The sequence below is a fragment of the Carlito syrichta genome, unplaced genomic scaffold (assembly GCF_000164805.1).
Source record: "Carlito syrichta isolate Samal-C Ts95f unplaced genomic scaffold, Tarsius_syrichta-2.0.1 Scaffold278355, whole genome shotgun sequence".
Classification (NCBI taxonomy): Eukaryota; Metazoa; Chordata; class Mammalia; order Primates; family Tarsiidae; genus Carlito; species Carlito syrichta.
The window spans coordinates 45,116-67,833 of NW_007222451.1; the positions used below are offsets into that span (position 1 = coordinate 45,116).

Here is a 22,718-nt window from a genome sequence, read left to right on the forward strand (position 1 = left end):
TGTAATTTTAGCCTTGCCTAATCTGAGTGGGCAGCTCTAGGTACTCTTGACCTGTGTTGGTAATATTACTGACCTTGCTCCATGACTGTCCACCAGCTCTACATCACAGTCTGATTCGCCAGCCTCTCATCCTCACTAGGCCTTTCTTCTCTCTCTCCTCTTCCTCTCTAATATCTTTCTTCTTCTTCGCCCCCGTCTCTTTCACTCCTCCATGATTTTCTCAGGGCTGGGCTTCAACATCGTCGGTGGGACAGATCAGCAGTATATCTCCAACGACAGTGGCATCTACGTCAGCCGCATCAAAGAGAATGGGGCTGCGGCCCTGGATGGGCGGCTCCAGGAGGGTGATAAGATCCTCTCGGTGAGAACTGGCTTCGGCCTCCTTCACTGTCCTTTGCTCCCCAGACCCTAGGTCCTTACCCTTAGACCCTTCGGAAAGTTCCTGCCTGCCTTTTCGGATCTGGAAATATTCAGATTGTAGATTTGAGTGGGAGGAGCCTTGATCAGTCATCCTTTTCAGCCCTGTCATTGGGTATGGAGGATAATATTATCCTTACTTGCAGACAAGGAAAAGTAAGCCCAGAATGTGAAATTACTTGCCCAAGTTCAAAAAACACAAAGCAGGAAGTAGTAAGGGATTGGTATGGGGAAAAGAGATTTGAAGCCCACAATTTTTGTCTTTCTTCCATTATTTTATCACCTCCTTTTGTTGATTAAACACTAATAAGTAAGTCTTTCTTTGGGCAGATATCAGCCCTTCATAATTGAATATACAGTAACTTCAAAAGACACAAGGAAGGTTGGAATTAAGTGTTCATTTCAGACTCAGAGCCCTTTTCACCCATTATTAAGATGAAAAATTGGATTGCAGTTTGATTTGAATACCTGTATACTGTGTTCCCATTTCATTCTCTACTAAGACATTTACTGTATGATCATTATTTTATTTTTTTTCTGGAATTTCATCAAGAGCAGGGACAGGGTCTTTAACCTTTTGTACCCTAGCACAGTGTTGAGTATATATTTAACAAATGAACAAGTCAAGAAATTCAGGTAAACCTAGAAAGATTTACTGATAAATATGGGCCCATAAGGCCCCAGGTCTTATCATAAATTAGAAGAAGCCTTAAATCAGAGTTCAGACAAATAAGAATTTTAAAATACAAAATATAATTCCGTCTCTATTTTTCTGTTTACTGCCATTGGCTATAGTAGCACTACTATACTCATGTGGCTTAGCGAGGAATACAGCTTAGAGATAATCATTCTATAGAATGTTTTTTAATTAACCGTCAGGGCTAGCTGAAGATGGCCAACATATTACTTTTATAACAGTACAAGTTATGATTGGTATAAAGAAAGGAGAAGTGTCGAGGAGGTGAGATATTATTTATTTGGAATATTCTTGGGAGAGTTGGCTTCAAAAGCTTAGACTTAAAAGGAAATTTCAACTAGGGAAGATCTTCTTATGGCAAAAGCTTCTACCTTCTTTGCCAGATGGGCCATAGTTCCATGATCTGAAGAGGAGAAAACTATTTCCTGTTTTCTCTTATGAATTGAATAGGGCAGGAGGGTAGGTAGGGAAAATATTGAAATAAGTTAATAAAGACAGACAAGAATTAAGTATTAATCTTAGAGAGCTGATTTTGACTCTTCCTTCAAAATTAGTTAGGTTTATCTCTTAAAAGACATCTGTTATTACAATTTTATTTTGAATTTCCCCCTTCGATTTACTTCTCATGTAGTTCAGTTGATACACAGTTAAAGGTCATATGTATGAACTTCCCCATTCCTCCTAGTTGCTAGCTTATTGAACACTTCTCTGCCATCCGGCCCATTTGGTAACAGTACATGAAGGCACAGCTACACAGAAATGAAAAGAGAGGACTTTAATCTTCATTCACCATCTGAGTATTTGAGTGATCAGGCTCAGCTCTGTGGTTCTGAATGCTTCTTCAAGAAGACTTTATGACTCCAATAGTCCCCCCAAAAGAAAGAAAGTCAGAACAGTTAACTATTAGAGCACCTAAATTAACTCAAGAATATTTATTAAGAATATATCCTAACTGGTCTATAATATAAATTATAGTATCATGGAAGGCAGTGTTTCAGGCCTTCTCACTGACTGTTGTGCATCTCTTCAGTCCCTTAAGCTTCTCCTAGCCTCTATTTATTAATCTGTGAAATAGAAACAGTGATAATCTACCTTTCAACTCAAAAGGAGTGTGAAAAGTTTAGAAGCAGATTATTTCCTATAGCTCATAGGAGAAAGACATTCTTAAAGTAGGAATCAACTTGGCAGTGGTACAGTAAGGAAAAATTGAGAGTGGGTTGTTAAAGTATATAGCATGTTAGAATCTATGCAGTTTAATATTTTACATCACATTATGGTCAGAACACTGGAGCCTAGGCTTTGTGGATGAAGAAGAACTAGAGTAGTAAAGGGATTAAGAAGAGAAAGAAGAGGGCTATATTATTTGAAAAGCTTTGGTTAAACATGGATGTTTGCAACATGAAAATACTGTAGTGAGAAGTTTTTGAGCACTAAATGTCAAGTAGCATGCTAAGAACCTTAAACTTATCTTGTTTAATATTATAGTAACCCAGTGAGGTGGGTATGATTATTATGTCCATATTGCAGCTGAAAGAATTGAGGCTTGAAGGCAGTCAGCTTGCACAGGGCCGCACAACTAATAAGTGGCAGGGGCCTAAAACTTTGGTCTGTCTGAATTCAGAGCCTCTGTTCTTAACAGTGTACTATACTGTCTCCTGAAAGATAACTGAGATGTTAGGATTAGTTATTCTAAAGAGAAAGTTGCTTAGTGAATTAATAGTAGGTTGTATGTATGGTTCCATATAAAAACTGAAATTAGTCTTTCTAAAAAAGGTAGAATTAGAGAGAAAAAAAGAACATAAACCTCAATGTGAAAGAATTCCTTGGGTGTATATGTTAGTGAGGATGGCTTGATATTGGAATAGGTACCGTGGAACTTGGGACAATTTTATTTTTGCTAACAAAAAAAAAGTAAACTCTCTAGGCTTCTCATTTTTCCTGTGTGTTTGCCTGAATGGAAGGAGGTAGACAGCTGAGATGAGGAACCTTATGGGGGTCACTGTTTCACAGAGAAAATAAATTATTGGAAAGCCTCTCAAATTTTAAAAAAGGGCTGGGGGCAGTGGTAAATGGTGGGACATAAATGTCAATGAAGAAAAAAGTAGATGTCTAAATTTATAGCAAGAGAATTTTACTTTATCAAAATATAAGAAATATTACATATATATGTATGTATACATACACGACATTCAGTATTACAAAGATTTGGAAGATGTATTGCAAAGAATGATATATTTCTATTTCAGCCAATTAAGGAAAAGCATGCAAAAGAAGAGAAGGGAAATGCTATGGAAGGAAAGACAGAAGACATACAGGGGGAAAGAAAAAGGATGAAGCATACACAGGAGGAAAGGCACCATATCCTGCCAATTCTATCTAGGCCTACATTCCTTGACTTCCAATTGCCCTTCAAAAGTTTGCTCCACAGTCCTTCTTTCTAGATCTCATTCCTTAAGAAATATTATGAAACAGCCTCTGGCGCTTCACTCACCCACGACATCCTTTTCCCTCTCTGTCCTTAAGTGAACTGTTAGGCCACAACCATTAAATGTACTTAAGTATTCATGTATTACTGGCTTTGAAGACTGTAAAATGATGCTAACTTATGTATTACTTATATTCCCATTTAGTTTTTATGGACTTCTCACATGGGTTTTTTTTTATAATATGCCCCATTTTTTCTAGTAACTTTTGCTAAATAATTAAACTAAAAATGTGTCTCTTCCTTAGCACATATCCATTTTAGATAACTAATAGTGACCTATAAATTTCCTGTGAGTTATTATTGACTATTAATCTTCTCATTCTCCCTAAACAATGTCTTGATTTCAAGTTCTAAAATTAAATAACTGTATTATTTATTATGTAGTTTCCTCTATCTCATCAAAACTGAAATTTTATTTTTATGATCACTTGAGAGAATCTAGAATCTATCTTCTTAACTAACAAATGTGAATGATTTTCAAGGCCATGTGGCATCTGACAACCACGAGATAAAAATGGATATTACCAGCATAAGAGCATACATGAAGTTGAGATGAGGACTGTAAAAATCCTCACCCATAGCTTCTGGTGTGTGTATATTGGTAAGGATGGCTTAATATTGGAATAACTTACCATGGAACTTGGGATAATTATATTTTTGTTAAAAAAAAAAAAAAAAGTAAACTGTGTAGGCTTCTCATTTTTCCTGTGTGTTTGCCTGAATAGAGGGAGGTAGATAGTCAAGAATAGTCGATCCTACATTTTTTAAGAAGCTCTGAGTGATGATAACTGGTTATTACACTGCACATTTGAATGTTCCATTTTAACCAAACTTCCCCCTGATACAACAAAGTGCCACAGATTGGGCTATTTAGCCAGCTGGATTTCATATTTTGTTTAAGTACAGTTTTTTATTTGGTGGATAAAAGATTGGCTACTTATCCTCACTTATCAGCTCTTGTACTTGATGGCCTTCAAAGCACTATGCCAGGTGCTAAGGAATGTTACAAAGAAAATGAAAGAATAGTCACTGCCCTTAGCTTAGAAACCAATGGGAATGATCCATTCCCATTGAGATACAGCATCTTCAAGTGCTTAGAGTAGAATGTAAAGTAATATACTATAAGAAATCCACAACCAATCAGCTGCAGAGGCATTGAAATATACAGCAGAATTACTTAGATAAAATACCTCTGGGGAGGAGTCTTTGTCTTCTCATCTCTCTATGTCCAGCACCTGGGCTTATAGCTAGCACGGAGTAAATGTCTAATAAATTTGTTGTTCAATGATTTAACAACTCCATTATAGCAAGCTGACTTTTTGGTTGGGCTTGATTAATTGGATCTAGATAATCAATTTTTTTTAACTTTGATGAAAAAAGAGTTCCTCCCTCTCCCCAAAAATATGGTTCATTTCAGGATCTTGGTAAAAAATTAAAATATCCAGAGTATAGTCTAAGATCTGTGCTCATTAAGTTGAGCCTGTTCTTTCCCTATGCCACCACATCTACATTTATATAATTCTGTAGTCAGAACTTCTGTTTTAGATTATCCTGAGGCAATTCAAAATTCTTAATCTTCAATAAAGCCTAATTTTAACTCAGCTTGTTTCATAAGGCAGGAAATAGAAAGCACATTTTTAAATTTTTTTTTTTTTGAGTTGGAGTCTCACTCTGTTGCCCAGGCTGGAGTGCAGTGGCACAGTCACTACTACCACAGGCTCAACCTGCTTGGCTCAGATGATCCTCCCACCTCAGCCTTCCAAGTAGCTGGAACTACAGATACGCACTACCACGCCTGGCTTATTTTTTGATTTATTGTAGAGATGAGGTCTCACCAAGTTGCCCAGGCTGGTCTCAAACCCTTGACCTCAGGCAGTCCTCTCGCTTCAGCCTCCCAAAATGCTGGGATTATAGGATTGAGCCACCACGTCCGATCAGGAAGTACATTTTTAAAGACTGCTAATAGCCAAGAGTTAAAGCAAAAAATGGGATGTTTCCCCATCAAGTAACTAGAGCAACACCGTCCTGATTCTCTGAACATTCAGAGTCACAGAATTTTCTAGCATGTTGCAAATCTGCCATATCTCAGGTTCAATACAACTTATTATGTAATGAGTTAAGGAAGCTGAAGTAGGTTAGCAATTCTGGGATTACTCAGCTGAGTAGCTCTGGGTTCTAAAAGTAAAGTTGAAGAACCAGCAGTTTGGCCACAATCTGGGAGCTTGTTCTAGTGCAGGATCTCAGGACCCTACCCAGATCCAAAGAATTAAAATCTGTATCGTAACCATTCCCCTAATGAGTCTGTGTCATAAGGTTTGAGAACCACTGCTGTAGGCACGTGTTTTTCAAACCTTCTAAAGTGTGACCTATAACAGAAACTACATACATGTATTTTTTTTTTATTTTTTTGAGTTGGAGTCTCAATCCGTCGCCCAGGCTGGAGTACAGTGGCACACTCACAGCCACCCCAGTGTCAACCTGCTGGGCTCCGGTGATCCTTCCGCCTCAGCCTTCCAAGTAGCCGGAACTACAGGTTCGCATCACCACACCCGGCTAATTTTTGATTTATTGTGGGAACGAGGTCTCGCCAAGTTTCCTGGGCTGTTCTCAAACCCGTGGGCTCAGGCAATCCACTTGCCTCGGCCTCCCAAAGTGCTGGGATTACAGACTGAGCCACCGAACCTGACCAGAACTGATCCTTTTTAAGATCAATCCTGGAAGATAAAGATAATTCTTTTAAAGGAGAGGGCATTCGATTGGTAGGTATATATTGCTTGAGCACAGTTATGAAGGTAAAGGATGTGCTTTATGTCCCAGTATCAGGGGACATAAAACATGTGACTTAGCTAGAGCATAGGATATATGAAAAAGAGTACAGAGAGATTACATTGAAAAGGTATGTTGGAACAATTTTCTGGAAGACTTTGCATGCCAGCATGAGAAATCGGGCTGTTCTTGTTCCCTAGTTTGTTGTTTTTGTATTTTTCAGCAGTAAAGTAGTACTAACAGTTCCACTTTAAGAAGATTAATCTGGAGGTATAGTATCTGAGTAGTCTGGAATGGGGGCAGACCTAGAGAATAGTGTGTCAGAAAGTATCAACAGCCTAAAAAGAGAGACAATAGGAAAGAAAATACCATATGAGAGACATAGTTATGGTGTTGGACTACAGAATTGGTAATATTTTTTATGTGAGGGTTGACAGCATGGAGAAGGTTTAAAAATATTATCAAAATTGTCTGAGGTAATGATAGTGGCAATAAGAAAGAAGTCAGGATGTGTATTTTCTGGTTTTGTGGGAAGTAATAAAGTTTTGGGTATGTTGAATTAGGGAATAGCAGAATATCTAAGTATAGGCATCCAGCAGGAAACTGGCAAATCCAGAAGTACAAATAGTAATACAAATTTGGGAGTTGTCTTAAACATTATGGTTGAAATTGTGAAAGCTGATCATGGGAGAGAGGAGGGAAGACTGACATTTAAGAACATTTACTCAACTTAAGAAGGAAGAAAGGGGAGAGGAAACAGGAAAGGGATAATTTAAGAACTAGAAGACCTCAGTGTCATAAGCCAAGGTAAGAAAAAATTACAAAAGAAAGAGGGAGGTCTGAAGACTGAGAAGGGGCTATAGAATTTGGTGATTGAAAGTTACAGCTGAGTTTTAGGAGAACATGTTCTTTCCTCTCAGTATAATATGAGATTACAAGGGAATTAAGGTGAACGCTGAGTAAGTGTTGGCAGTGCATGCAAACAGTTGTTTCAACAACTTTTGGAGTGAAAGGAGGAGGAATGGAGATGGGAAGAGGATGACAGTGGATTCCAAGAAATATTTGTGCTGATTTCTTTATAGAAGTGATCATTTTAGTTGAGAAGGGGCAGAGAAAGATAATCAAGAGGAGAAAGTGACTGTGTGAGTTCTGTAAGGAGGCTGGAAGAAATATGATCATGAGCATCAGTGGCTGGTTTGGCCTTGACACAGGCAGTAGATCTAACACAGAGACCAGGGGAAAGTAGCAGTAAGAGGATATACAGAAACTTGGAGGAGGGAGAAAAAAATGGAGAGCATGGTTATGAGAAGTTCTCAGTATTCTCACAAAAAATGAGGCAAAGGAATCTCAAGGGAGAAATAGAATTGAGCTTGGAGTTCAATGGTGGAAAAAGATCTGGAACAACTACCACTGAGAATTTATTAGGGAGTTCATTAGATAAGAAGGGTTTTTACAGATGAGCTGGAGGCAGCTAGCATGGATCTATGGTGGAGAGTGTGACTGTACCCTTTTATTCAACTCCATGATAGCAAAAAAAGTAGATGCAGTCAGTTGTCCGGGACTGGAAAGATGACAGCAGATCATAGGACAAGGGATTCTAATGATTTACCAAGTGCTTTGTTGAAATTGCAACAGGAACTCCTAGATGACTCAAGTAAAGTCTATAAAAAAAAGTTAAAGACTCTGATGAGGATAATAGGAAGTGTGAAATGAGTGGAAATTGGGCTCAAGTTTTTAAGAGTTTGAGATTTTAGAGCTGAAGTATGTCTGACGTTTAAGCCTAAATTTATGTCAGTTGGTGACCAAGTAGAATGGAGCTGGAAACTATTAATTTAAGAAGGTAGACAGTCTGTAAGGCAGAACTGGTCATAGATTCATTTACCAGATATATTGGTAGGAAATAGAATATAGGGAAGATTATGAACCTTGGAGAAGGAAGATTGTGACAAGGAAGGTGAGAGAGTTGATATAAGTCAATGGCTTGAGCTTCCACTGAGCAGAGGATAGTTGGTAAATCAAGATGGAGGATTAATAGTGCAGAAAGAACAGTGAAATGCAAGGGTACTTGTACCTTTCATTACTTAAAAACCCTACCTCCTACACTCAGTAATCTTGCTAAGTGTCAATTTCTTCATCTGTGAAAGGAGATAAAAAATATTGTCTGTGTCATAGGATTATTGTGATAATTAAATTAAATAATGTATGTAAAGCACAGAATTAATCCAATATATTGGATGTTCTTGCTGCTGTTGATGGTGATGTTGATGTATAAAAGATGTGTGATCTTGCAACAAAAGGGCTGTGCTATGCCATTAAGTGCAACAGAAGATAGGTATTATTTGTGGCCAGTGTCATTCCTGACACCAAAAAGTATCAGTAGCAGTATTCCTTCACATCTCTCACCTCTAAGTGGTAACAGTGATCTGCATTGAAATGTTTTTTAAGGGTTTGTATCATCATGGAAAGATGGTTTTTACTAAATTTGAGGAAAACAGGAGTATCCATGGAATTAAGGGAAATTTTTCATTGCAGAGCAAGACCAATAGAATGGGTTAGTGTAAATTTGAACCACATCAAAGTAAATTGTAGGTGAGTTTCCTAGAGTTATGTTTCTAGAGTTACAGCTGTCAATGCCAGGGATTAGAGACATAAAGAATAGGATAGTAGCCTGGAAGGTCATGTTAGCTGTGGGGAAGCAGGCTCATGCTCATGGGAGACATTCAGGTACAATAACAGAATCCCATGTGTCAAAACAAGACAGGTAGAGAAGCTAAGCAGATGGAAAGTCTGTTTTTGATTTTATGTATTTATTTGTACCTCTGTTCTCTTCAAATGACCTGTGGGACTTGAGTTCCAGAAAAACGTAGCTTTGAAAATGAAATAAGTTGTAAGAGTTGTAAGTAACTTCGCCCATATTCCTAGCCCTTGGAATTTGCTCTAAAGGAGTTTGTTATTTAAAAGTTGGGCCACATGAAAATACATTGTTGACTTGTGAAAGTTAACCTTCTGTCTTCTTATTATTCTCCTTGCTGTTTGGATAGGTGAATGGCCAAGACCTGAAGAACCTGCTGCACCAGGATGCTGTAGACCTCTTTCGTAACGCGGGATATGCTGTGTCCCTGAGAGTGCAGCACAGGGTATGTGTCATTTGCAGCCAGAGACCACTTGTACCAATCTTGTGAATAAACCTGGTTGTTGTCATCCTCAGTGCTGTTTTTTTGTCAGTTTTATTCTCTTCTGGAGAGTTTCTCTGTCAAAGGAAACGGTCCCCGGTACTTCTGCTTATCATCAAGGGAAATCTCTAATAGTATGCTTGCAATCCAGCCCTGGTTCAAGGTAATATGCTTTACAGGTAAAGCTTGACAACCAAATGAAAATAGATGGTGAAAAAAGGGTCAATTTTACTTTTTGGTTGGAAAGGAACCATATGTCTGCCCTTGAACACTTATTTATAAACCAATTTATAAAATTCTAACTACAAAGAGGGTGAATTTTTTGATACCCACTGTATGTTTTTCCCTATCATTGCCACAAACTCTTCACTTACCAGCTTGGTGATCCTTTTGACCAGAGCTCTAGTATTCAAAGGAGAGCTCTAGTGGAAGAGGAGATGGAAATCAGAATTAAGTAAAGGCAGCACTTGTTCCTGTATCTGCTTCTTATTTCCTGGCATTTTATCCTTTGGATGATGTGAAAGAGAGCCTGGGTAGAAGTAATTCCTCCTGCAGTGCTGAGGATTTCTGAATGTATTCACAATGCAGGTTTGGTGTGCCTTTAAAATTACTCCTTAAATGGGTGCACTCTTCCTCACTCAGTGACTGAGAAAGAATTTAGAGGCTTAAGAGGACAGGGGACCTACTAGAAAAGTAGAAAAGGTAAAACATGAAAGAGATCTGAGAAAACAACCAAGATTGCAAGAAGAATCTGGGTGTAATAGATTAGAACACAAGTTGATAAGAGACAGTATTGGTCCCAGTTGTTTCTCTGGCTTGGCTCTTCTCTCTAAATCATGGGATAATTTATGCAGTAGATAAAGACAAGTAAGTATAGGTATGTACTTTAAATATGGTTACAGATCTTTTTGAAGGTACATGGGAAGTGACTTCCAGTGTTTACTTTTTAGAAGACATTTATAAATAATTAATTTCTAGTAAAACAGACCCTCCTGCTCAGAGAATTGGCCTATCCCCAAAAACCATGTCTTCTTCTTTAGCATGGCCTCTCAGGACATCTTATCAACAAATGATTGAAAGATGCAGAGGTAAAAGAGAAGGCATAATGGTAGTTTGTGCAGGTTGAAGGGTTAGAGTTTTATGAATTGTAATGAGGAAGATAAATTTAACTCAAGCAAGATGGCACCATAATTATTTCAAGTTAGCCATTAAGAGTTGACCATAAGAAGGATCACCCTGAACAAAATGACTAAAATGAAGACCATCCAGCCTTAAAAGGAAACATTAGACAATAGAAAATTTGCCACCACTAGGATATCATTTCTTTTTACTTTTAAAAAATAACCTCTGTTCCATGTGGGTTCACCTTTATCTCTGTCCTGTGTTACAAACTAGGGGATGAAGGATAAGACCCCATCTTAGAAGGGAGTGGGTGACTTCTAGGAATTGGAAAGCATTTTCAAGAAAGGTTGTTGTACCTGTGTTGACATTACCCAGATCTCTCTTAATTGTATTCTGATGATCAATAATCTTTCTAAGTAAACCTTTCCAGAAAAATCCCCCCTTCACCTCCCACCCAGTAATAACAAAGTTCCCCCTAGGATCATAGGTTTCATCTCTTGCCTTCATTTTCCTAATATGATACACAAATAGAGAGGTGGAGGAGGCAGTACAGAAACAGAAAGAAATTACCTGACTTGCCCTCAAGGGCCCTTTAGGTCAGTTGCACAGCAAGGTTGAATGCCTCCCTGTCGGACCTATTTTCTCTCCCAAGATTCTGTGACACTGTTGCATCAGCTCAGGCCAAAGAGAGGACTTTTTCTGCTGGGTGATGCTTGGGGATTATGGGTTTAGGTGGTCTAGAGACTTGGGTGGTATTAACCTGAACATTTCAGTTGTGGTCAATACACATGTCACTAGAGTTAACATTTTTCTTTCCCTTCAGTTACAGATGCAGAATGGACCTATAGGACATCGAAGTGAAGGGGACCCAAGTGGTATTCCCATATTGATGGTGCTGGTGCCAGTGTTTGCCCTTACCATGGTAGCAGCCTGGGCCTTCATGAGATATCGGCAACAACTTTGAAAGTGCTCCCAGTGAAGATATGTTTCTCTCACCCTCCTCCCCAGCCATTCTCCCTCTCTCTGCATAGCCAACATGTGATTTAAAGTGACTGATACCCACCCCGAACTTTACCCTTCACAGTCTCCAAATCTTTGTATTCGAATGAGAAAGTAAAAGTATTGTTTGAAGGAAAGTGAAGAAAAGACTTGCTTAGAATAAATGAGGGGTTATATGTTTTACTAGGACTTCCAATAGAAATTCAGCTACCACCCAAAGAGGAAAAGATTCAGTCTTCCTGTCACTGTGGTGATGCCTTTTTTCTTAGTTGGCATGTCTTAAAGACCAGCTGTGTGATGTTAGAGGACGAGAGGATTTTTCTTCTTAATGATCTTCCTTGGGAAGTTTTTGTGGCCTTTATTTAATTTCTAACTACATACCTGTGTGCCTGTTTGAGACAAAGGAGAATGAGAATAGCATTTTTACTTTTTGTTAAAAGCATGCATATGCATATATGCTAGTACAGTGATGATGCCTATGCAGAATCAAAGAGGTGACAAGGCTACTTTGTGGTTTCTAGGCTTCTGATCTAAAGGATCATAACTGAAGCATTTAAAGAGATACTTGCAGAGCATATGTAGTAGGAACAAGGGAAGGAGATTTAAAACAGGTTGTTCAATTTGGGGTATTAAAACAATAACTGAAGCAACTAATTAAAAATTTGAGAATAACAATATTTCTTCTAATAACTATGGTGAAGTTGAGGTAAATTGCCATAATCCAACTCTACTCAAGTCAATCTGTTCAAAACACGTTGAGGTGTAAAAGCAAATCTTGCCAATCCCTGGGCTACCCAACTGACTTTTTGATACCTCACAGTCCTGTTAAAGGACTAGCTGGAATGACTATGGTCAGGGGTCAGACCACCCCAGTAAAAATACTCTTAAAGGATAGAAGCATTGACTGCAAGGCAGCGCTGAACCCTGTCAAGCTACCTACAAATCTCTTCAGTTTCTGGTAACAAGCAAACCTGAGAAAACCCTGTCTCCCTGGCGAGATGGCCACAAAATCAACTCTGCTTCTGATTCTGTTAAAATGAGAGGGCCAGCCAGGCTTGGTGGCTCAGCCTGTAATCCCGCGCCTTTGGGAGGCTGAGGTGAATGGATTGCCTGAGCCTGCAGGTTCAAGACCCTCCTGGGCAACTTGGCGAGACCTCATCTCTACAATAAACCAAAAAATTAGCCGGGCATGGTAGTGCATGCCGGTAGTTCCAGCTACTTGGAAGGCTGAGGCGGAAGGATAGCCAGAGCCCAGCAAGTCAAGGCTGTGGTGGCTGGGAGCGGCTACTGCACTCCAGTCTGGGTGACAGAGTGAGACTCCAACTCAAAAAATAAAAATAAAATGAGAGGGCCTAGATTGCTAGATTTTTGAAAGACTTCACACTGGGTATGGCTTTTAATTAACAAACCATTTTGCAAAGAAAGGAAGGAAAAGAGTTTTGGTGTTAGGGAAATGTGGGTGTTTCATGGGACCTGGAAGGAGTAGATGGATAAGTGGAGGCCAGGGAATACCAGGGATGTGGCTGAGGTGGGAACCACCCTGGTTGTGTTCATTTCAGGTTGGTTTTAAGCACTAAGGATAGCTGAACTGAGGGAATTTTCTGGCTTTAAGAAATCACTTCCATTCCGCAAATATACTGACTATACTGCAGGCCTTACATTAATTTTTGCAGCAAGATTTTGAGTATTTTCCTACAGGCAAGCTATTCAGTTTTTAGCGTGGACAATCTGGTAATTAAACAAAGTTGTTTGGACATCAGCTTTTTCAAGACAAAAAAGTAAAAAGCATACCCTCCATCCCTAAAGGGCTTTTGGGTTTCACTTGGGAAGAGAACACTAAAATGGAATTAGCCACATAGGACAATATAAGTTGAAGTCAGATTTATATTGCAGACAACAAAAATGAAAGAATTGGGGCATTTGAGAAGGTTCCGTGGAGGAAGGGGACAAATAGAACCCTGAGAAGCTCACAGTTTTACAAGAAGATATACTGACAGCCATTACTTTTTTCTTTTTCTTTTTTTTTTTTTCCAGGAATTCAGAAAAAAAAAGCTGTCACATACGGCATCAGGCTAGATTGGAAGGGAAAAACTCTTGTTCTTTCTTTTTTTTTTTTTTAAGCCCAGTAAGACCTTGCCTCTCTGGTTGAATGAGAAACTTGCTTTAAACGATCCTGACATAGCTTATGCTTTTTAATCTGAACTGTTCCATACCTTTGAGACTCACTGTAGGTTCTACAGAGAAACACTGACAGTATCCCAGTTCTTGCCTCAACTCACTACACTGTGGGGGCACAGCCCTGGTGCCTTCCCATCTATGAAGGCACATACAGCGGTTGCTACAATACACCTGCTTGCCTCCCAGGATCCACCTCGATGTGAACATTCACCCTGAGAGGACATTGAGAGACATAAAGTAAAACAGTTGGCAAGCAGGGAAGAAACCTCTTTGGTTTTTTGCTTGTACTACCCAAATTGTTATAGTCAATGTTTTGAAATTGAACAGTTATTTTTAAGACCCTATACTTAAAGCATTTATTTATCATTCTGTACTTTATATTTATAATTCTAATAAGATATTGTTTGCTTCAATTGTCTGGTCTTTTTTCCTGTGAAGTTTTTAACTTCTGTGTTGTCGATTTAGCTTAATTGCACCATCTAGCCATGTACAATGGGAAAAAAAGGTTTATATTTGTTGTATATTCTATTCTAGGGACTATACCAGACCCTGACTGGTACACTGTTTGTGTGTCACAATTCTGAGACCTAAATATTGTTAGATGGAGAGTAAAGACGAAAGAATAAATTACTTTTTTAAGATTACATAGGTGGTAATAATAGAATCAGGATTTAAACCAAGGACTTCAGGTGCCAGTACTAATGCTATTTCTTCACTGGTAGTGCTTTTCAAAGCAAGGTCTCTGAACAAAAGCATCAGCATTACCTGGGAACTCAATAGAAAACAAGTTCTTGGGCTTTATCTCAGACCTGCTAGAAACTCTGGACATAGCACCTGGCAATCTGTGTTTCAGTAATCCCTACAGGTGACTGATTCGTGAGAACATTTAGGATTCATTGCTTTGTGCCAGTAATTGTCCCCTTATGATAGGATCACCTGGAGAGCTTGTTTAAGTCCTTATGCCCAGGCTGCACCTCAGACAAATTAGGAACCTCTAGGGGTGGGACCCAGGCAACAGTAAAATAAAGTTCATCAGATGATGCCAGTGTACAGCCTCAGTTGAGAACATGCTATAGCATTTAAACCTAGACACTGTCTAAATTATTAAATAACATAAGACATTGTTCCAGCCAAAATTTTTAAAAAGCTTACTTGGGCTTTTTCAACGCCTAGCTTTCTGAGGTTCTGCTGTAAGTGAGAAGAAAAACATTCTTTCATTCCTGATTTGGTAAGGACTGATCAGCCTCCAGCAAAATATATGATTAGTGTTTCAGTTTGTGCATCTATTATTAGATTAGAACCAAATCGTAGAGTATTGAAGCTAAAAAGGAACCAGAAAGATTCTAGGATAAATCTGCCTTAGAGATGAAAAAAATCAAGTCTCAGAGAGGCTAACTAAACTACAGAGATAGTCTTTTGCAGAGGTGACCTCTCTGTCTGATGTTTATATCTTGATCAGCATGGGAGTTTTGACTTGAAGCTCTCCTTTTTGTCTCTACTTCCATCTTCCCTCTTTGGACCTGAATAAAACCCAGAAGACTTTATGAACAGCTAAAGGGTATTGCAAGCATTATAATCGGAGTTGGGAGATACCACAGAACAATATGAGAAAGATTCAATCTGATATCAAATTCAATCAGTTCTTCTGAGACTAATTTTAATAAACTAGAGATTTTTTTATGGTGGACATTGTTGTATAAATAAATATGCAATTAAAATATATTTAAAGAAATAACAGTATGTGAGAAAGTGGAGCTAATGTAGTTTCATGTGGAGCCAATAAAGATGTTCTAGTAAGTTTTAGTGGAAATTTATCTTTGGACAGATAAGGGGGTTTTTTTGCTTCATTCAGCAGCTAGCTAATGAGTGCCTATTATATGCTAGGTGCTGAAGTTACAAAGATAGATAAGATATAGAGACTCTAAGCTGAAACAGCTCAGCCTATGAAAGTGGAGGAATACAGCCTGGGCAACATAGTGAGACCTCTTACCTTCCAAAAAGAAAATTTAGCCAGGTGTGGTGGCATGTGTCTCTAGTCCCAGCTACTTCAAGGCTGAGTTGGAGAGATCATCTGAGGCCAACAGGTTGAGGCTGCGGTGAGCTGTGATCATGCCACTTCACTCTAGTCTGGGTAACAGAGTGAGACCCCGACTCAGAAAACCAACAAAAGTGGAGGAGTGTTTGTGGGTGATCCTGATGTTAAAGTACTTTTCTAGCATTACCTGGAAGACTGAATTATGAAACTCTCACCTCTCGCCCCATGATAGAGACAGACCAGCACTTACGGGAGGCGGGGGGGAGCACAAAAAAAAACTCAGAGTTTATTTTTTTTAAATGTGTATTCCTACATGTTTAAACTTAAGTCACCTTCAAAGCGCTGTCTGTTTGATGCAATACACCTATCAAGATGCTTTTTCCACTGCTCAAAACAGTTTTTGAAATCATCAATTTTGATGCCATTTAGTGCTTCTGCCTTTTGTTTGTTTCACCTCTTCCACATCTGCAAAATGTTTCCATTTGAGAACTTTTTTTAGCTGGAGAAAAATAAAAATAAAAAAACATCGCTCAGGGGGAGATTGGGTAAATAGGGAGAGTGAGAATCAGGGTCATGCTGTTTTTGGTTAAAAATTGCTGAACGTTCAGTGTGGTGCAGGCAGGTGCATTGTGGAAAAACCAGATACCTGTTTGCCATAACTCGGGACGTTTCTTCCGCAAATCGTGCAACCTCCTCAAAACTTAAACTTTGGTTGACCATGTGATCTGAAGGAACAAGTTCCAAGTGTACTACACGGGGCCTGCCCTCCAAAAGATAATTCTGAGGGTTTTGGGGTCCTCCCATAAACATCCAAAAGGGAAATTATAATCAAAAGGAAGACAATATTTTAAGGAATTCTGTTCTGATAATAACCGGATTCTTAACTGCCATATAGACTCCTGTATGTTGTTGAAAATTATATGTAACATACAAAGCAATTGAACTGTTTAACTGATATACTTGATAGTATAAAAACCTTTGTTATAAGAAAGCATTGCTGCTTCTAAGGAATCAAGTTATAGCAAAAACTAGGTCTTATTTCTGAGTTTTCCTCACTGTTCATGTTCTCTTTCTTTTTGCAGAGGTGAAAGAGAAAGGGGAAGGGCTGAAGTAAGTTTACAAATGCGAGTCAATCATTAACCAGTCATTTACAAAAGTACTTTGTATTTGCTGTAATTGTTAAATGTATTGACTAATCACAAGGAAAATGGGATGTTCTTTCTTCCTACTCTGTAGATTTACAAATGGAGATGCAAATTGAATCTCCTTTTAGTTCTATATTTACAATGCTCATTTGAATATGAGTTTCTTTTTACTGGATATATGTGAATTTTATCTCTAGGATATGTTAGTTCTTGTAAGATTATTTTTCTATGAGCCTTATTTTGTTTTGCTTCCTATCTACATTGATTCTGACGTCACACTGCATCCCGTGATATAAATAGCAGTTTCTCAGATCAGATAAAATCCTATAGCAACTTGGAAGACACAGAGGACATGGACATAAAACTGTATGTGTTGTCTAAGGAGTATCACTTCAGGTTAAATATGTTAAGGAGGCCATCGAAATCTATGATAATATCTTAAACTTTGTTACTAGATACCAGACAAAGCAAATGAGATTATAGTGTGTCTAATTGTGCCTAGCCAGTGTTGGCATTCAATAAAAACTTGTTGTAATTGTCATCGAATCTTTACAATTTTTCTTTGTTATTTTGGAGATGAATATCTCCTTGTTAAATATTGTTGCTTAAAGATCTCCTTATTTTTCTCCCACTGTCTTAGAATAACACCTCTGGCAATAATGGAAAGAGGAAAGAAATCTAAATGATTGATTTGAGGCATAACTTTGACCTAGGAGATAAGAACAGGATACTCATATCCTGCTACTAGTAATAATGTGTGACCAGCCATGGTGGCTCACATCTGTAATCCTAGCACTTTGGGAGGCAGAGGTGAGAGGATTGCCTGAGCCCAGGAGTTCTAGACCAGCCTGGGCACCTTGGCAAGACCACGTCTCTACAATCAATCAAAAAATTAGCTGGACGTGGTGGTGCACGTTTGTGGTTCCAGCTACTTGGAAGGCTGAGATACAAGGCTCACCAGCAGATCAAGGCTGCAGTGGCCGTGAGTGTACTACTGCACTCTAACCTAGGTGACAGAGTGCGACTTCCACTCTAATAATAATAATAATAATAGGCTAATAAGTATTGAGCTCTTATCAACATCCCAGCTATTGTTGTAAGCCTTTTGCGTGTATTTTCTTTTCTTTTTTTTTTGAGTTGGAGTCTCACTCTGTCACCCAGACTGGAGTGCAGTGGAACACTCCCGGCCACCGCAGCCTCGGCCTGCTAGGCTCTGGCGATCCCTCTGCCTCAGCCTTCCAAGTAACTGGAACTACAGGTGCGCTCCACCATGCCAGCTAATTTGTTGATTTATTGTAGAGATGAGGTCTCGCCAAGTTGCCCAGGCGGGTCTTGAACCTGCGGGCTCAGGCAATCCACTCAATTTAGCCTCCCAAGGCACGGGATTACAGGCTGAGCCACCAAGCCTGGCTTGCATGTATTTTCTTAAACCTCAAAACAACTATAAGATAACTGCTGTTAAGCAAAACAGAGAGGCTAAGTAATTTGCCCGGATATACAGCTCTTAAGTGCCAAAGCTGGAATTTAAACCAAGGCAGTCTGGCTTCAGAACTTGTACACAAATTCTTACACGTATGCAAGGCAGTGTCAGTATTCCCATTTTTGTAGATTGGGTAGTTCAGTGCTTAAAGAAGTTGGTAGCTTGCTCAAGATACATAGCTAGTCAGTACCAGGCTTGGGGATTTACTTCAAGCCAGCAAGGAGTCCACCATTTTAGAAAATTGAAATTTATTATATTTAATTTGATTCAACCATGCTAAGACAGCCTTCCATTATGGATAATAGGAAATTGACTGTACTAGATTAAATGTTCTGTAACAATAGCAGTAGCAGTGCCATTCTGTATAGACAGTGTTTGAAAGTTATTGCCAACATTTGCTACCTTGTGTCCCCTTCATCTCCCAAAGCCTTATAAGGTACAGAGAGGGCAGAAGTGGGTTTGTGCCACAGAATTAGTAAGAACTAAATATTATTGACCTTTAGCCTAATTTAGTTTGTGTGAAACTGACTGTTATGATGGGAAAAGGCAGTTTGCGTTAGTCACCCTTGCTCTGTCACACAGCTTGAGCAAAGTCCAGACCTGAAGTCAAATTGCTAGTCTTGAGTGTGTATAGAAAACAAAGTGGTTTAAAACAAATATATCAATGTAAATTTTTAAAAAGATAGTGTCCATTGAGTGTGTTTTCTGTCACCTCGGCTGAAGTCATCTGATGGCTGAGGAGTGGGTAATCCAGGGTGTTTCTCATGGCCAGCAGTTAGTACCGGATCTTGCTTGGGGTGTCCTGGTTCTTCTCCATGTGGCCTCTCATTTTCCAGCAGACTTGATCAGGCTTCCCAGTCTTAGGGGGTCTCAGGGAAGTGTTCCAAAAAGGCAGGCCCCAATGTGAACACATTTATCAAGCCTTTGCATTTGTCACGTTTGGTGATGTCATCGGCCAGAGCAAGTCTTAACCAACCCCAGAGTCATTGTGGAAGGGACTTCAACTCAGCTCGTGATGGGAGTAGTGCAAAGACTTTGTGGGCATTTTTAATCCACCAGAGAAAGAAACTGGCCTTAAAACAGCAAAGACCAGGAGTCTTTTTCTTGAGATAGTGAATATTTTAGACTTGTGGGTCTTGAGTCTTTGCCATTGTACTGCGAAAGCAACCAGAGACAGTATATAAGCAAAAGGATGTGCTTGTGTTCCAGTAAAACTTTAATTACAAAAACAGGAGGCCCTGCGAGACTAGTTTGAGGATTGCTGGCAAAGACCAACACATTGAGGTGGACCTTTAGGAATAAAATGAGAAGAGAAAGCAACCAAAGGTTAGTCCTTTTGAGTCCCAAATTGAAGAGCCTTGACGTATTTCCTAGGTATAGCTCTTTTAAAAAATCTATCCTTCAAGAAAGAAGAGCCAAAAAAAGTTCAACAAAAGTTTCCCCGGTACAGTTTTGGAAATTGAACATTATTAGACTTGACTGAGCACTCACCATGACCAGAACACCATCCAAGATTCCAGAGTTCACATAAAGATACAAGCCATATTGAGTAGTCACATTATGGAAGTTCATTGCTTAAAATAAACCTATTAGGTCAAAATTATCTCTCTCATTTTAAAGATGCAAAACAACTTTAGAGAAGTGAAGTTATTGTTCCTAGTGAATATTAAGTTTTAAAGGAGTCAAGATTGGAAGCCAGAACCAGAATTTGTTTTGTGCTCCTTCTACACCACCACACTATATTGGCCTTTTAGATCTAATTTAAGAGGAAAATTATGTAGAAGAAAAACATTCAGGAAAATTATTTGCTAATTTTTTAAAGTATCTCTTCAGTTGCAGATAGAAGATAGGGAATGGGTAAGTATCGGTAGTTTTCTTCTACCTGTTGTGTATTAATAGAAAATTTGAGATATCGTAAAGCCAAAGACCAAGAGACAATTGCCATTCATACCTGTAATCCCAGCACTTTGGGAGGCCAAGGCAGGAGGATCATTTGAGCCCAGGAATTCAACAATAGCCTGGGCAATAGAGCAAGACCTTGTCTCCACAAAAAAAATAAAAATTTGCCAGGTGTGATGGTGTCTGCAGTCCCAGCTACTTGGGAGGCTGAGGTGGAAAGATCACCTGAACCTAGGAGGTAGAGGCTGCGGTGAGCCATGATTGTGCCACCGTACTCCAGCCTGGATGACAGAGTGAGACCCCGACACAAAGAAAAAAAAAAGTGATTTGTTACAGTTCCAAGAGAAGGGGGCACACCATGCCAGAGGGAGCCATGTCAAGAGGCAGAGGAGAGAGAGGAACTATGGACAAGAGCCTTTTTTGTGGTTTTCATGGGAAGGAACAGGTGAGGCAGGGTAAGCAGGTTAAGAATGGGCTTTTTGAATAGTTTTAGTGGACTCTGTGGCACAGGGTCTGTCCCTAGTTGCCTGGTACCTGGTACCTGGTCCTGAGGTGATTAGGGATGATGGATAATGGCCTGGTGTGTGAGAACTTGGAAAAGGAAGTGATTGGGATGTGGGCTGTGGATTGGTTGGTTTGTATTTAGAAGGTGCATTCAGCCGGGCTCGGTGGCTCAGCCTGTAATCCCGCACTTTGGGAGGCTGAGGTGAGTGGATTGCTTAAGCCCGCGGGTTCGAGACTCACCTGGGCAACTTGGTGAGACCTTATCTCTACAATAAATAAAAAAAAAAAATTAGCCTGGCATGGTAGCACGCGCCTGTAGTTCCAGCTACTTGGAAGGCTGAGGTGGAAGGATTGCCGGAGTCCAGCAGGTCGAGGCTGCGGTAGCCGGGAGCGACCCCTGCACTCCAGTCTGGGCGACAGAGTGAGACTCCAACTCAAAAAAAAAAAAAAAAAAAGGGGCATTCATGAGCGAGCTGTTTACTATCTCTTAAGCATTGGCTCATTCTAAGAGAAGCAGTCCCTGCAGGGTCAGCAAGGCCCCAGAAGTCAAAACGTCAGAATACAGGAAATAAAAGACACAATTAATATGCTACCACTACACCAGTGGGTTCTTCATCCCTCTAATTTCTGCCTTTACTCCCAAATGACTGAAATAACAGTCAAGAACAAGGAAAGAAACAAAACAACAGTAAAACTAAAAAATCCAAGCAACCAAATCAGATACTACCAAACTTGTGCACATAAAGTTCTTAATTTTATTTTATATACCTTTTTAAAAAGCTTGGATGGCTTTCGGCTGATTTTTCAGTGCTTAATACATTTTTAGTTGAAATAATGGCACTGCATGGGAGGATTCATCAGTGATACCTGCCAGGGCCCAGGCAGCTAAGGAGGAGTAATTATTATATACCACAACTTCATCTGTCTTCAGCCATGTGGTCAATGGTTAACTAGGAACCACTCTGGTAGGAAAGGTTTTAAACTGGCTTTCCTGGGCAGCAACTGTTACCTAAAGCAAAGGCTGTCCTAATAGCGTCTAGCCACATCAAATGACCCTACATATCGAGTAGTCCTTGGGCCTGTTGACTTTAATGACCTGTTTGCTCTAAGCATGTTCTTCTGTCACTGACAGTTACCACCTGGTCACCGATTCCTTGAATCTTGGTCCAAATCATTATCCAGTTTCACTTGGACAACTGCATTTGCTTCCTGACTGCCTGCTTCATTATCCACTGGTTACCCCACCCCTTTCTCCCTACCCCCCGCTCCACCAGGGTTTTTCTCTACTGCCTAAAGAGAGCCTGGTAAAACATACACTCAATCATGTCTCTCCACTGCTTAAAAATCCCCTAGAAGTTTCCCATTGCTGTTAGGAGTCAATCCAAAATACTTGATACAATCTCTAAAGCATTAAATGACCTAGTTTCTACCTACTTTTCCAAAGTCATTTTCTTTCAGTCTCTGCCCTATTCTTATTGGTTGTTCAGGCACTCAAATGCCAGACTTCCTACCTCAAGTCCCTCCCACAAACTTCAAAGAGTGTTTGTGTGTGTGTGTGTGTGTGTGTGTGTGTGTGTGTATGTTACAATAAGATTTAATCAGTTCACACAAGGAAGTTACTTGTCGCTCTGTCTGCCATAGTAGATATTATTTCTGTTTTATTTCTAGATGGCTCAATTAAGACTTATGACTCTCTATTACTGTATATTATTATTTTCTCTGCTTCTTAATGGTTGGTACTACATTATATCTGTAAAAATTTAATCTTCTAAACCCATCTACTTTTTATTCAGTACAATAACAAAAAATTGGCTAAAA

General features: G+C 39.4%; 1 protein-coding gene across 1 annotated transcript; it reads left to right on the top strand.

The window, feature by feature from the left end:
• Positions 1-211: 211 nt before the first annotated feature.
• Positions 212-11,888, top strand: SYNJ2BP (synaptojanin 2 binding protein). Its single transcript, XM_021709728.1, has 3 exons — positions 212-361; positions 9,407-9,502; positions 11,484-11,888. Exons 1-3 carry the CDS (start codon positions 212-214, stop codon positions 11,622-11,624), a joined length of 387 nt encoding a protein of 128 aa, XP_021565403.1. The 3' UTR covers positions 11,625-11,888.
• Positions 11,889-22,718: the final 10,830 nt, after the last annotated feature.